Source organism: Tachyglossus aculeatus, chromosome X1 (assembly GCF_015852505.1).
Source record: "Tachyglossus aculeatus isolate mTacAcu1 chromosome X1, mTacAcu1.pri, whole genome shotgun sequence".
NCBI classification, from domain to species: domain Eukaryota; kingdom Metazoa; phylum Chordata; class Mammalia; order Monotremata; family Tachyglossidae; genus Tachyglossus; species Tachyglossus aculeatus.
In genome coordinates, this window is record NC_052101.1 from 88,585,383 (window position 1) to 88,600,113 (window position 14,731).

Sequence of the window (14,731 nt, forward strand, 5' to 3'; positions counted from 1 at the left end):
CGGGACAGGCGAGAACGAGGCACAGTGAGGTGGTTAGCGGCAGAGGAGCGGAGGGTGTGGGCTGGGCTGTAGAAGGAAAGAAGGAAGGTGAGGTAGGAGAGGGCAAGGTGATGGACAGCCTTGAAGCCGAGAGTGAGGAGTTTTTGCCTGATGCATAGGTTGATTGGTAGCCACTGGAGATTTTTGAGGAGGGGAGTAACGTGCCCAGAGCGTTTCTGCACAAAGATGATCCGGGCAGCAGCATGAAGTATAGATTGAAGTGGGGAGAGACAGGAGGATGGGAGATCAGAGGAGGCTGATTCAGTAATCCAGTCGGGATAGGATGAGAGATTGAACCAGCAGGGTAGCGGTTTGGATGGAGAGGAAAGGGCGGATCTTGGCGATGTTGCGGAGGTGAGACTGGCAGGTTTTGGTAATGGATTGGATGTGAGGGGTGAACAAGAGAGCGGAGTCAAGGGTGACACCAAGGTTGTGGGCTTCTTTCCTTACTCCAGTCCATACTTCACTCTGCCGCATGGATCATTTTCCTAAAAAAAGTTCAATCCATGTCTCCCCACTCCTCAAAAACTTCCAGTGGTTGCCCATCCACCACTGCATCAAACAGAAACTCCTCACCATTGGTTTTAAAGCACTCAGCCATCTCGCCCCCCTCCTATCTTCTCCCACTGATTTTCTGCTACAATCCAGCCGACTCACTTTTCTCCTCTAATGCCAACCTACCTCCATCTCATCTAACTGGCTGACGACCCCTTGCCCACATCCTTTCTCAGGCATGGAACTCACCCCTCCTTCATATCTGACAGACCACCTCTCTCTGCATCATCAAAGCCATATTAAAATCACATCTTCTCCAAGAGGCCTTCCCTGACTAAGCCCTAATTTTCACTACTCCCTCTCTCTTCTGCATTGCCTATTCACTTTCCTATGTACTCTTTCACCCCACCCTCGGTCTCACATATGTACATAATTTATTTTAATGTCTGTTTCCCTCTCTAGACAGTAAGCTCCTTGAGAGCAGGGAATGTGTCTACTAACTCTGTTGCACTGTACTCTTCCAAGAGCTTAGCACGGAATGGAGGCTCTAGAAGCCATATCATTCATTCATTCATTCAATCGTATTTATTGAGTGCTTACTGTGTGCACAGCACTGTACTAAGCGCTTGGGAAGTACAAGTTGGCAACATATAGAGACGGTCCCGACCCAACAGTGGGCTCACAGTCTAGAGGGAGGAATGGGATCAACAGGAGTATCAACGGGAGGAGTCTTCTAGACTGTGAGCCCATTGTTGGGTAGGGATTGTCTCTATTGCCAAATTATACTTTCCAAGCGTGTAGTACAGTGCTCTGCACGCAGTAAGCGCTCAATAAATACGATTAAATGAATGAATGAATGAAGGAGGGAAGGTATAATTATATCCTTTACCTCTAGCCCAGACCAAAATTGTAACTCACCCAAGAAGAGGCTTGGGGTCCTCACTGTTGGGTGTCAGGAGGGAAGTTGGAGAGGGAATGGGCTGGCCTCCCTAAAACCATGGGCAGGGGAAAAACCTGTTGTTCTTCCAGCCTGTTGCCTGCTCCTGGGAAGAAGGACCCCCTACAAGCTTTTTAAAGATTGGTCCAAAGCACATCTGACTATACCTTACCTACCTTTAAGGAAATACATTTCCAACACTTTGCTTACTTTTGCTTTCCCCTTCTTGGTACGTTTCTCCAGACCACTGATCTTTCTCCATGTCCTTTCTTGGGGGAGCATCACACACTTCCCTTCGGGAAGGGTATTTCTCGGGGTCCCTCCTTGGCTCTTGACTTGGGAGTCTCTCCCTTCCTTCCTCTCGCTTTCTTGTCTCCAGTTCCTTATCAGCTGGCCCCTGTGGTTGGTTCTGTTGCTGTGGTGCTGACGGTTGAGCTGGTGGCTTGAGGGGCTCAGGGAGATCTGCCAACTCTTGCTGAGGCTTGGGTGCCTTGGACTCTGTAACTGGGAAAAAGACATGGAATGAGACGTCGTGAAATCCATCTCAGGGACACCCAATCTGGTTTTCTTCCCATCTTCCCAGAAATTCTGAGCTTGAAAAATTTCAGATCTGAATAGTTTCCTTATTGAACGTTTGCACTTAGTATCTAGAGAATAATTACCTAAAGACTAGAGAGCTAGTAAAGGAACCCACCATAATTCTGTAGAGGTCAGAATAACCAACTCATTTGGTCAATATGCCTACTCTTTCGGAATAGAGTCAACTACTCTCTCTTCGAATGAGGATATTGGTTCTATTCTCTGGATTCAAGTACTACAGCAATTCACTGGCCGGGAGAGCTGGCCCCACTCTCTGATCTCTCACTGCTGGCTAATGGGATCCCTGGGTACAGAACTGTTCCTTTTATGTATTTCCTTAATCCTCCTCAGCCTCTAAACACTTCAACTACAGGTTTGGGAGAGCTTTTTGCAGAGTTTACTACCAAGCCCCTCTCACTACGAAAGTGACCAATAACCAAAACAACTTGTTCTGTGAACTGCACGTTTATTTTTCTACAGCACTTTCAAATTATTGATCTCATTTTACCCCCACAACATCTGGGGGCTAGGGAGAAGGCAGGCATTATTCCCCTTATTAAAAAGGATTATAAAGCACAGAGAGACAGCAATTAAAAGGTTCCTTGCCCTCTCTTGCCACCCTGGGGCCAAATCATAACAACATCTTCACCATTGTCATTCAATGACAGGACAGACTCAGTGGTACCTGCCAATCAGTGCTCCCCCATTCTGATGCTAGAAAAGGCTCCAAATTGTTTACATCCAAAACAGAAATACAAAGAAAAACCCTCACCCTCTCTTGGGAACTTGCAGTATGAACAGGATGCTCTGTATCCCACAGTACTGACTTTACACTGTAAGGGAAGTAAGAGTGGATGGAGAACATTTATAAATTAAGACACTGTAAGAGGTTTTTGCACATCAAAACATTAACAGTTGCAGATCCATAAGAAAAGTAGACCCTAAACAACTATTAATTTCCTAAAACTGAGAGGTCTACATGGCCCCAAAGGGTAGATACTGATAATCCACAAATTGAACTTTTGGGGCTTGTTTTTTTTCCCCTGTGGAAATTATTAAGCATTTGCCCCGAACCCAAGCATTGTACTAAACACTGGAGTCGATGCTAGATAATCAGATTAGACCCAGTAGAACCTTCTGCGTCGTTCTGACTTGCTCCCTTTATTCATCCCCCCTCCGAGTTCCACAGCACTTATGTACATATCTGAAATTTATGTATTTATATTAATGTCTGTCTCCCCCTCTAAGACTGTAAGCTCGTTGTGGGCAGGGAATGTGTCTGTTTATTGTTATATTGTATTTTCCCAAGCACTTAGTACAGTGCTCTGCACACAGTAAGCACACAATAAATACAATTGACTGACTGATTAACATCCTAGCTACATCCAGTTACCTTGCAATATGTTTCTGGAGTCTTAAAAGGATCACAAAATCCATCTCCCCACCCCCTCAAGACATATCACTAATCACCTCTGTGCCTTCAGTGAAATTAGTTTCTACCATATTCCTTCTCAGGGGATTGTTAAATGGCCTGCAAAATGATTTACCAAGACACAGGAGCCTCAAAGTTGTTCAGTGAGCAGGGGGAGCTGGGAGCGGGGGAATGGGTTGGGCAGATCTTCAGGGTCAAAAGACAAACTAAGAACTGAGCAGAAAAGAAGCCTTAATGCCCTTCTCATCCACTGAAATGCCTCTATATGGTTGGGATAAAACAGACTTTGTGGAGGGAAGGGAAAGCTTTACCCCGGTCCCATCTGTGGAACCTGACCTCGGCCCTTTCCCCAGAGATAAGATTAAGGAACCCACCCCTAATCATGACATGAGCACTCCTTCATCCAGCCCATCCCTTCATACCTGCAAAAACAAGGCGGGAAAGAATCTCTTGGTACATACCCGTTTGCAATGCCAGAAATCTGGGCTTGGCGAATATTCTAGGGATACTTCTTTGTCACAGATCACTAGAGTTCCCTGTTAAGACAAAAGGATAAGTCATCAATATAAGACGCCATGGGAAAATGAAAAAAGGGACAGAGAGGCCCAGAAGCCCCTTCTGTAAGAAAGAAGGCTCCTGGTTTGGAGACCAGCAGAAAAGGCTATTTGATCTAGGGCCCTTGGCTTCATGGTTGTGTAGGCTTAAAGGAGGGGAACAAGGGCACGCCCAGTCCCTTGAAAGGGAAGAGCACAATAAAACTCTTCAGCGTGCATTTTTCCATCTTGAAGTCTGTGCTGGGACAGAATCTTCCAAAATGTTCTGATTTAATTACCTTCTGAATTTCCTAAATGGCTCCATGAACATCACAGTGCTTGAGCAGAATAGCACAATGCTGTGAGCAAGAAGCTAAGCGTTTCCCCTGGGGCGACCAGGGGTACAGACAAGAGGCTGTGTCAGTTACCAATGTCATCGATCCCTCCCCATCCCTGGCTAACCGGTATCCATATTGCGGGACCTAATTTGGTACAACAAGCACATGGCATGAGCACGAAGGAGAGGATCAAAGCTGTGGGCAAGAAGCACAGATGAACTGAAACCACAAGGGGTTTCAGCAGAAAGAAATGCCTGGGGCTCCTGCTGGCCCAGGTCAATCCAAGGTCTGGTCAGTCATGCAGAAGTATGAGTGCAGTCTAACTCTATGCTGGTTAAGTCCTTAACAGGGTGTATGGCTAAAAAATTCCCTTTCTTAGCCCCTTGGGATGTCAGGCTTTCTGTTCCATGTATGGAGAAAACAAATTCCACCTCTCCATTCCAGGGAGAGATACCCCTCAATGAAACTGTTGCTTTCATTACTGAAGTTGCGCAGGTGGATCATTAACCTCTGAAGGGCAGGTGTCCTTGGGCCTCAAAGAGTACTGCTGGGCATCGGCAGAGACACGGCATTTTAGCTTTCATTAGGAGAAACTAAAATTTGTTTCCAAGTCTCGATTGGGTATTTGTCAGTGGAGTGGATTGTCTCCTCACTCCTAAGGCAAAAGCAGCCGGCCTCGATTCAGGCAAGGCACAGAATGTCATCACTGTCATCCTGAAACAGGAAACAGGATCCCATACTTTACATTCCCTAAAATCTTGCAGAGCAATCACCATTCCAGTCCTCCAGGAATCAGAGAACTGAGTTGTTCCTGTGGGGGAAAAACAAAAACACAAAAAAACCCACCTTCTGCAGGCACAGGACCACCTGGCCTCCAAGTCCCCAAGGAAACATAGCCAGCCCAGGGCAAAGCAAGCAGAGGTCTGTATCTCTTGCTCTGGCCAACTGCTGACTTTTCCAGGCCTGACCAACTGGGAGAGAGCTGGAGCCACATGGCTAGGCCTCAAGAAGCAGTTAGAAGTCAGAAAGCAAACAGGAGCTCAAGGTATTTTATCTCATGTGGCCCCAAACCACACCTCAGGATAATCTAGGGCTCAGATGAGAGGAAAAGGGGTCTAGTGAGGGGGGTGGTCTTCCTAAGGTCACAATGCTAGGAGGTCAGTGCACTCAAAAAAGAGTCACTGAGTTGGGAGGGTCCTCAAGCCCATCATCGCACAGGCTACTCTTGAAGAGGGACATTCCACAACCTCCCTTAGTTACCTGTTCCCATGTTTAACAGGTCAAAGTTTTTCCTTTGGCAGAATCCAGAAGGCCGAGGCCAATGTTTTATCTGTTAAATCACACTGCTTTAGAAATACTACTACTACTACTACTACTAATAATAATAATGACAATTTGTTAAACACTCATTATGTATCAAGTACTATACTAAACGCCGGGGTAGATACAACAAAATCAGGCAGGATGCAGTCCCTGTCCCACATGGGGCTCACAGTCTAAGGAGGGAGAACAGGTATTGAATTCCCATTTCGCAGATGAGGAAATGGAGGAAATGACTTGCCCAAGGTCACACAGCAGGTACAATAGTGCTGGTGAGAGGGGAAGGCAAGTCAGTTCAAGATCCTGAGAGACTATGGGCCTCTAGCAAAGAAGGCTGTTGATACACTTCACAGCATTACCAAGCCAAGTTTCTCATGATCAGCACCAATGCTCAGGGGTTTTGAAGCAAGGCCAGGACACCTGCACCTGAAAGAAAAATTTCCCCACAACAGGTACACTCTAAATGAAAACAGTCATGGTTTAGGATTCACTTCAAATACTTTTTGCTTGAGAATATTTCCCAATCCATTACAGGATGAACTTTCATCATTCATTAGACATGATTGAGATTTAGTTCAAAGCAGCACATTAGAACCACATTCTATTTTCTTTAAACCTGACCCTGCACAGAGTTCCCAGCTTGTGGCAGTCACACAGGTACTGCTGACTGGCAGAAGTCCTCCCCAGCTAACAAATAAGGTGGCTGCAAATGGTGGCAGGTCCTTTCTGAGGCACTCTCAGGAGTCCCAAGAAAATGCAGTCTATGCCTCCCCAGTTAGAATGTGAGTTCCCTGTGGGCAGGGAATGTGCTATGTGCTTCTGTTTCTCTCTCAAGTGTTTAGACTAGACTGTAAGCTCCCTTCTTAACTTCTCTGTGCCTCAGTTACTTCAACTGTAAAATGGGGATTAAGACTGTGAGCCCCATGTGGGACAACCTGCTTACCTTGTATCTACCCTGGTACTTAGAACAGTGCTTGGCACATAGTAAGTGCTTAACAAATATCACAATTATTATTATTCTATAGACCATGAACTCGTTGTGGTCTGGGAATGTGTCTACCAACCCTGGTGTCTTGTACTCTCTCAAGCGCTTAGCATATCGCTTAGTACAGAGCACTGCACTCAGTTGGCACAATGAATACCATCACTACTCCTATTACTACTCGTAAGTGAGAACTGCCAGGAATTTGAGCTCTTTGGATTCCCAAATCCTTAACTCACCACACGGTGGGCCTTAAACTCATGCTCTCTATTTCCAACATAAAATATGGAAAAGGAGGTGTCAACTTAACATATGGCTTAATTGGGATTCTCTTGCCAGTTGGAAAATTATTCAAACTCCAATGTTACCATGTCAAATAACTAGGCCCATTAAAGGAACTGCTTTGGTTTGGCATCTTTCAGGTTCACTGTAGGGTGAGTGACAGTGGGCTAGGGCTATCAGGTTAGGATGTTAGTACTGGTCTTGAGGGGAGAAAGGTGACAAGTTTATTTCTATCCAACTAATGGGGAAACAAGATTCCAGAAACACTATGTGATTTTGTCTAAAGGCTCAGAAAAAATAAGTTGCAGAATCAAGTCTTGGGCCCTAAATTTCAGATTCCCAGGCCTAAGCCTTCCGATGCCATAAACTACACATAGATATTGACATAAATTTTCCAAAAGTGGATTTGAACATTTTTCACATTCACCCTATTCATCCATAAGCAGGTCTGTTCAAGATTTTCAGTCTTAATTCGACTGGGCAGCATATACAATCTTTCAGCCATTAACAAAAGGCTGACATCTCCAGCAATTACCTGTGACTTCTTCAAGTTCTAACCGAACGCTCTGTGAAGATAACAGCCTCAGATATCCCACATGCATGCCAAAATGCAATGGCTGACAAACAATGAGATCACACTATATGAGTGATGCATTCTCACTCTGCGTGAGACACAGTATTTGATGAGCAAAAGCAAGGGACGCTGCTTCAGCAGGTCCTGAAAATTTTCCATTTGCTTGTTACTCATTTGACAGAGTCACACTCAATTTCTGTCTGGAGGAACTTTACATCTAAGACAGGGAGGCTAACTGATGTTGCAGAAGAGATAAAGAGGGGAAAAGGGGAAATGGGTGATGGGGAGAGGAAAGGACAGATTGTAAAATCAGTAGAGAGAGAACTGCATTGATTTGGGATCTCTGCACTGTAGAAGCAGAACAATGTTATCAAACCTCAATAGCTTGAGAAAACAGGGGACTTTCACTGAGGAATTAATGTCTAATCTGGGTCCATTAGACTCGAGAAACATTAATATTCGAGCTGCTTTCCCCATCACCCTGGAGACAGTTTTCTCAACAAGATGGGCATGCGGCATTCTATTTTTAAAATGTGTTTTATAAAACCGGGTATTATTAGTAACCACAATAATAATGGTGGGATTTGTTCAGCGCTTACTGTGGGCCAAGCACTGTACTAAACGCTGAAGCACATCATAGGATAATCAGGTCAGACACCATCCCTGCCCCAAATAGGGCTCACAAGCTATGTCTAAGGCCACCTGGGAGATTTGCATTGTCACCTGGTAAGCATACAAATTACAGAACTTCCTTCTGAATTCAAGTATTCAGAACTAAAGAGGACAGGCCAGCTAAAAATCGGATAACCGGCCACCCTAGACATGGCCTACTGAGGGCTTGCAATGTGTCCATGAAGCAGATAGACACACAGGGAATGAAATATAGGGTAACGTCAATATGAAACAACAGTTCCCCCAGATCACCACGACAAAGGACCATGCCCCTGGAGGGAATAGGCTTCAGCTTCTTCACCAACTCCAATACAAGACCCATCCCTGCTTCAATCCACCATAACCCTTTCAGGATCAGGGCTGGGTGCTTCAGTGGTGGACGGTATCATGGTGGGGTTTAAAAAACATCAGGCTTCATATAAATCCTTGGGTCTTTTTAACTCACCCTCAATTATAATTCTAAACCAAAGCCCTGGTTGTCTTGGAACCCACCTGCCTCCTGCTGCAGTGTAGACCCATAACTACAGATTGGCTTACTCTGTATCATAATCTGCCGTAGATTGGAATTCTCATCTTAAATTTGGTCTGCAGCCGTTTCTTTGGGGAAAATTGGATGTTACCATTTTCACTTGCATAATTCCCCCCGTCCCTCCAATTTTTGAGGCAATATAAGATCATTTTGCTAAGCAGCGATAATGGCACACACCAGAGTACGAAGAGGAGTAGGGTCAGAACGCCGATGGATACAGGCTTGTGCAGCATGAGTTCCTTTGAAACATGTTCACATGTGCTGGGGTAGGAAGAGCACTAGGATCAGAGGATCGTGGATTCAGGCCATGGACTGTTCGAACTCCAGGGTAGGAGAAGAGCCACAAGAAGGTATAGATACAGGTGTGCCAAGACACGCAAATTCAGGGTGGGGGCTACTGTAATTCACTGAGTGCCTACTGTACACAGCACTTAGAGAGTGCAATAGAAAAGTCGCAGTCTCCAGTGCCCGCTTACCTTTCTCTTTCTTCCTCCTTTTCCCCTTCTTTTTCTTTCTGCTCCCCTTATTGCTAGACTTGATTTCCTGAGTAATAACCCCTCCTCGCCCCGTAACTGGGTTGCAAAAATTATCCCAAAAAGTGGGGCGGTTATTACGGTAATTGACCGATGAGATTCACTGCCAAATACCAGGACAGAATGGTTCTAAGAAAGGGAACTGTAATCATTACAGTGCGATGAGTGCAAAATCTTTTGTCTATTAACTGTTAAGATGCAATTCCATCATTTAAAAAAAAAATTCTCTCTGGAAAGGGCTATTCTGAATAACAGGAAAAACACCAGCCAAGAAAGCCGTTAAAGTTATAAGCCACAATACATTCGAAAAACAGCACAGCTGAGTTTATAACAATGACTCTGCAGTACTTGTACTGAACCTTGAAAACTTAGCACTTTTCCTTGAGGGCCTAAACACTGAAAATACCCAGTAATAGTCCATTCCCTTTCACCTAAGAATCTCAAAGTTCTGTTGAAGACAGGTGTTAATGTGGTGAGTTCCCTTCTCTTCAGCTTGTGCGAATGATTGCAGACTTTCCTTTTAGAAAGGCCTCCTGATGCTACCTTCTGAAAATGGAGGAATTAAGACTTGCCAAAACCTCAAACCAAGAAAATGTCCAGCCTTATAATGACTGGAGAAAATGTCACTGGATATCTTTATTCAGGATCTAAGGAGATAAAAAGAAGCATGGGTCTGGGAGTCGAGAGACCCAGATTTGTCCCAGCTTTACCACTGGCTTGGGCAAGTCTCTTAACCTCTCTGAGCCTCAGTTTCTTTATTTGTAAAATGGGGATGAAATAGATTAGGCACCTTAATTTGGTAATTTTGTATTTTACCTAAAGCCAATCAGATTCAGAGCTAGGAATTGACTGCCAGTTACCCATCTTGACCCTAGGCACCTTAATTTGGTAATTTTGTATTTTACCTAATGCCAATCAGATTCAGAGCTAGGAATTGACTGCCAGTTGCCCATCTTGACCCATCAGCTTTAAGGCACGTAGTCGACTCTCTCCTCTCTATTTACCCTCGCTCTTCTCCGGCTACCCCCCGAGCTGATATACTTTGCTCCCTGATCAACCCCTCATCTCCCCAGCCTTATTTCCTGTCCCTTCCTGCCACTTTGATATTTCCATGTCCCTTAAGCACTTGGTTACTCAAACCTACTGAAGAACTTATGTACATATCTCTGTACTTCAATGCTTCTTCCTACACAATTTCTTTTAGTATGCATCTCCCCCACTACAATGTAAACTGCTTGAGGGCAGGGATCATATCTACTAACTCTACTGTACTCTTCAAAACACTGAGTCCACTGACCTGCACGGAATAAGCACTCACACACTACTGATTGGTATCTACTAATTCTGGTGTACTCTTCCACGTGCTTGGCACCGTGCTGTAAAGAGACAGTCCTCTATAAATGCTGTTGACTGACTGAAAAAAATCTTATGTCTAACACATACACTAATGCACCCTTGCTAGAGTGTAAACTTCTTAGCAGTGTAGCCTCATGCACAGAACACAAGCCTGGGAGTCAGAGGACCTGGGTTCTAATTCTGACCCTGCTGTATGAACTTGGCCAAATCATTTCACTTCTCTGTGCCTCAGTTTCCTCATCTGAGGAATTAAGATGCTGAGCCCCATGTGGGATAGGGAATGTGTTGTGTCCAACCCGATTGTCTTGTATCTACCCCAGCCCTTAGTACAGTGTCTGGCACATAGTATGCGCTTAACAAACACCACAGTTATTATTATTATTACTGGGGCAGGGATCATGTCTACCAACTGTCCTGCCCTAAGCACTTAGTACAGTGCTCTGAACAAAGTGCTCAATGAATACTACTGGTTGACTGCACACAACTCTGTTCCTTCTACCATGTCGCTTGAGTGGGAAAGAGAGGAAAGGAACACAGAACAGTGTCTTGTGCTTCTGTTGTACTTCCCAAGCCCTTAATACTGCACTGCAATTCAGTAGGCACTCAGTAAATACCACTACCACTACAATGTCACTGAACCGTCGCTCAATCAGATCGCAAAAGCCAAGTGAAATGGGAATGTGAAGCCTTTGATTAGCAGTCATCTTATATCTAACCCAGCGCTTTGAACAGTACTTGACACACAGTAAGCACTTACCAAATACCCTAATTATCATTTGGTGGGGAGATCTTTTCTGCCTCCTGCATCAACGACAGGATTGAGTCGAGGTCAGCCTCTTCTCAACATATATTCAGCTAAAACGATTGTCCTGGAAATGTACTAAAGATGGACGGTCCAGGTCATGTTCAGGGCCGTGAGGACACGTAACAGGTGAGGCTCCGGATGTTTAAGAACTAGGACAGATCACTGTTGACCACAAGCTTACCATGAGGAGCTGTAGCAGCTCCAAAAGAGCCTGGAATACTGGGAAAAATCAGACACTTCAACTCCATTTCAGCATCACATCTTGTAGGTATTTTGTGACCACCTGGTGAGGGAAGTATTTGGAAATGATCTAGCTTGAGGTACAGAGTAAAGAAGTCTCACAGAGTGTCTGCTTCAGAGTCAGGATAAAAACATGATCTTAGTTCTCAAACTGGGGTCTACAGACAGCAGAGATCCCCGAGAATCAGGGAAGAAATGGGAGAGGTGGCCTAACAAAAAAGAAAATCATTCAAATCAACGAAGACCTTGTGGATTTAATAGACTCTTTTGAAGCTTTCCCTGTCATGGGACAACTGTGCCTACTAGTACTTGCTGAAATTTTGAAAGGCAGCAGCAAGTAGAAAGCTAATAATAATAATCATTATGGTATTTATTACACACTACACTATGTGCAAAAAACTGTACCAAACACTGGGGTAGATACAAGATAATCAGGTTGGACATAGTCTCTGGCTCACATGGATCTCATGGTCTAAGGGGGAGGAAAAACAGGTATTTGAACCCCATTTTACTGATGAGAAAACCGAGGCACAGAAGTCAAATACTTGCCCAAGGTCACACAGAAGGCGAGTGGCGAAGCTGGAATTAGAACCTAGGTCGTCCTCTGACTCCCACATTCCTTTCTTTGTTCCTTTTCCTTATACGCTCCCAACATATTGGAATTGGACTGTGCACTGGGTATGTTACCCTTGCCCTCCTCAGGCTTGGGCTTCGGGGCACAGAGATGAGCCACAGGGAGTCTCTAACATGGAGCCCCATCCATAGAGCCTTTGCTGCTGTGAGGCATCCCTGGGCTGCCTGGTGGTTTTTCCCTCTGCTCCTTCCCCTCCCTGGCTCCAAACGGTGGGTTGGGTTGAGCGCCATGGCGTGGGGAGGGCGATTCAAGCCGCACTGTTGCCCTCGCACTCTGAAGTGGCCCCTCAGCGCAGAGATGGCTCCGACCTGCTGACATCGCCCCTCTTCTCCTCCGTCCCCTTTTGTCTGCAGCACCCGCCGAGGGCCCGAGCCACTGCCGCTTTGGAGCGTCTCCGCGGGACTCAGCAGGTGCCTCCATGCCCGCACCCAGTGCCTCCCACCCCCTACCAGTCTCAGGGCCCGGCTCCGCTGTCTGATGGCTCCAGCGGCTAAGGATCGGCGCCCCTTCCCACACGCACACCCCCACACCAAAGGTGTCACTGCAAGTGCCCCAGTCCCAGAGTGCAGACTGCAGCGGTTTAGGACAACTCCAACCCTCACCCTATCACAGTTTGGGATTAATTTAGCACCCCATGTCTCTCCAATGCTTTGGTATTTTGGGGGTGCCTCCTGATCACCCACCCCCTGGCCAACTGACTCCAAGATGGCGGATCGGGCCACGAGGCGGAGTTCAAAGGACTTTCGGGGGGAGGGACTGAGAGGGAGAACGAGGGATGCCACCTTCCGTTCAACTGCCAATAGAGAAGCCTTGGAACCCAACGGACAGCATGGGGAGGATTTTTCCCATGAGGGTTTTTTCTGGTGGGATCATCTTCGGAAGGGACAAAGGGAGCTGACTGGGTCAGAGGGGGGCGGGATTATGCAAATGAAAGGACATAGTAAAACCCCGCCAATTTAAGCGGCCCGCACTTACAATCAATCAATCAATCAATTGTATTTATTGAGCACTTACTGTGTGCAGAGCACTGTACTAAGCGCTTGGGAAGTACAAGTTGGCACTGCAAGGAGACACTCAGCACCTGGATCTGCAGTCGTGCGCTGTGGTCTGTGTTCTCTACGCTACACCTCACAGGGAGTGGCAGCGGAGTAGCATGACCCCCGGAGTTGAAATACTTTAAAAGGAACTCCCTTTATTCTCCCAAAGATGAGCTGCGGGGTGGACACTTGGTCCCTGCCACTGCTCCTGGTCCAGAAGACCCCCTCTGTCGCCCAACTCCCACCCCCAACTAGAGATTAGATCACACTGGTTTAGGAGATGGTGGTACAACTGTAAATAAAGCTAGAACTGGCTCTTCTACTGTTAGGATGTTCTACTGTTGATGATTAACCGGGGGATAACAGAAATGCACATAAGGCACAGGCCGTGAACAGGAAACACAGACTAAAAGGGAAAAGTAGAGGCACTACAGAGATGATGGACGGGGGAGATGTCTGTCACTTCAAGGAGTTTGGGAGGAAAGTGGAAAGGGCATAAATGGAGAGCACAGCCAACAAAAGGAATGAAAACCAGGGTAATGAGAACAGAGAAGCAACCGGGAGATGGCTATAAAGCCAGTTCTCTAGCATCTGTTTTCACTTCATGTTTTGGACCAATCAATTGTACTTAATGAGCATTACAAAGGGGAACAGCACTGTACTAAGCACTTGGGAGAGTACACTATAACAGAGTTAGTAGCTGTGTTTGTTCCCTGCCCACAATGAACTTACAGTCTAGAGGAACGGGCTGTAAGGGACAGAACTCTGTTGGGGAGTTTCTGAAGACAAAAACCTTCTCAATAAACGCACAAGTGGCCCGACCTGTCATAAAGCATCTATGCCCCCTTTCCAGGATGCATGCCGAGGAGACCATGAGGGGAAGTTATTTGGACGATCGATCTTGGGGGCAGGTCCGGCCCACTGTGGCTTAAGACTCAGACAAATGGGACCTGGATAGACAGGGAAGGAAGAAGCATAGTCCTTGTTCATACACTGGTGGTTCTAGAAGAACTGACATGTGCTGTGGTAGAACTCAACCCAGAAACCCCAAGAGCTCATGCAAAATGCAGCAGGATGCTTTTACTGGTAGAACCCAACCGGACTGCATTACATCAATACCCTATTGTAATTGTGTCGACTTCTGATCCAATAAAAGGAACCAATTTCTTCCATAAGTTTCTGTGGGTATGGTACCAATGCTCCTGAGCAACAGGCTAACAACCTACACTCCTTTGTTGGTCACCAACTGCCTGATGCTTTATGCACCTAGAGGGAGAGTAGTAACTGAGGTCAGAATTTCCCAAGGCAAAATTTTATTCATTCATACAACTGTATTTATTAAGTGCTTACTGTGTGCAGAGCACTGTACTAAGCACCTGGGAGAGCACAACAATAAACAAAATTTCAAGACTCT

At 45.8% G+C, this 14,731-nt stretch overlaps 1 protein-coding gene across 4 annotated transcripts in view; it reads right to left on the reverse strand.

The window, feature by feature from the left end:
• The window catches only part of RBM6 (RNA binding motif protein 6), a 112,918-nt gene that overhangs the window by 24,286 nt on the left and 73,901 nt on the right, over positions 1-14,731 (reverse strand). For 3 of the 4 annotated variants that reach the window (XM_038771620.1, XM_038771618.1, XM_038771621.1), the window contains exons 7-9: positions 3,944-4,018; positions 2,823-2,883; positions 1,682-1,975 (exon numbers count right to left, since the gene is read on the reverse strand). In XM_038771620.1, the coding sequence (XP_038627548.1) occupies positions 1,682-1,975; positions 2,823-2,883; positions 3,944-4,018 (430 nt within the window). The remainder of the gene's footprint in view (positions 1-1,681; positions 1,976-2,822; positions 2,884-3,943; positions 4,019-14,731) is intronic. The other variant, XM_038771619.1, reaches the window with a different exon arrangement.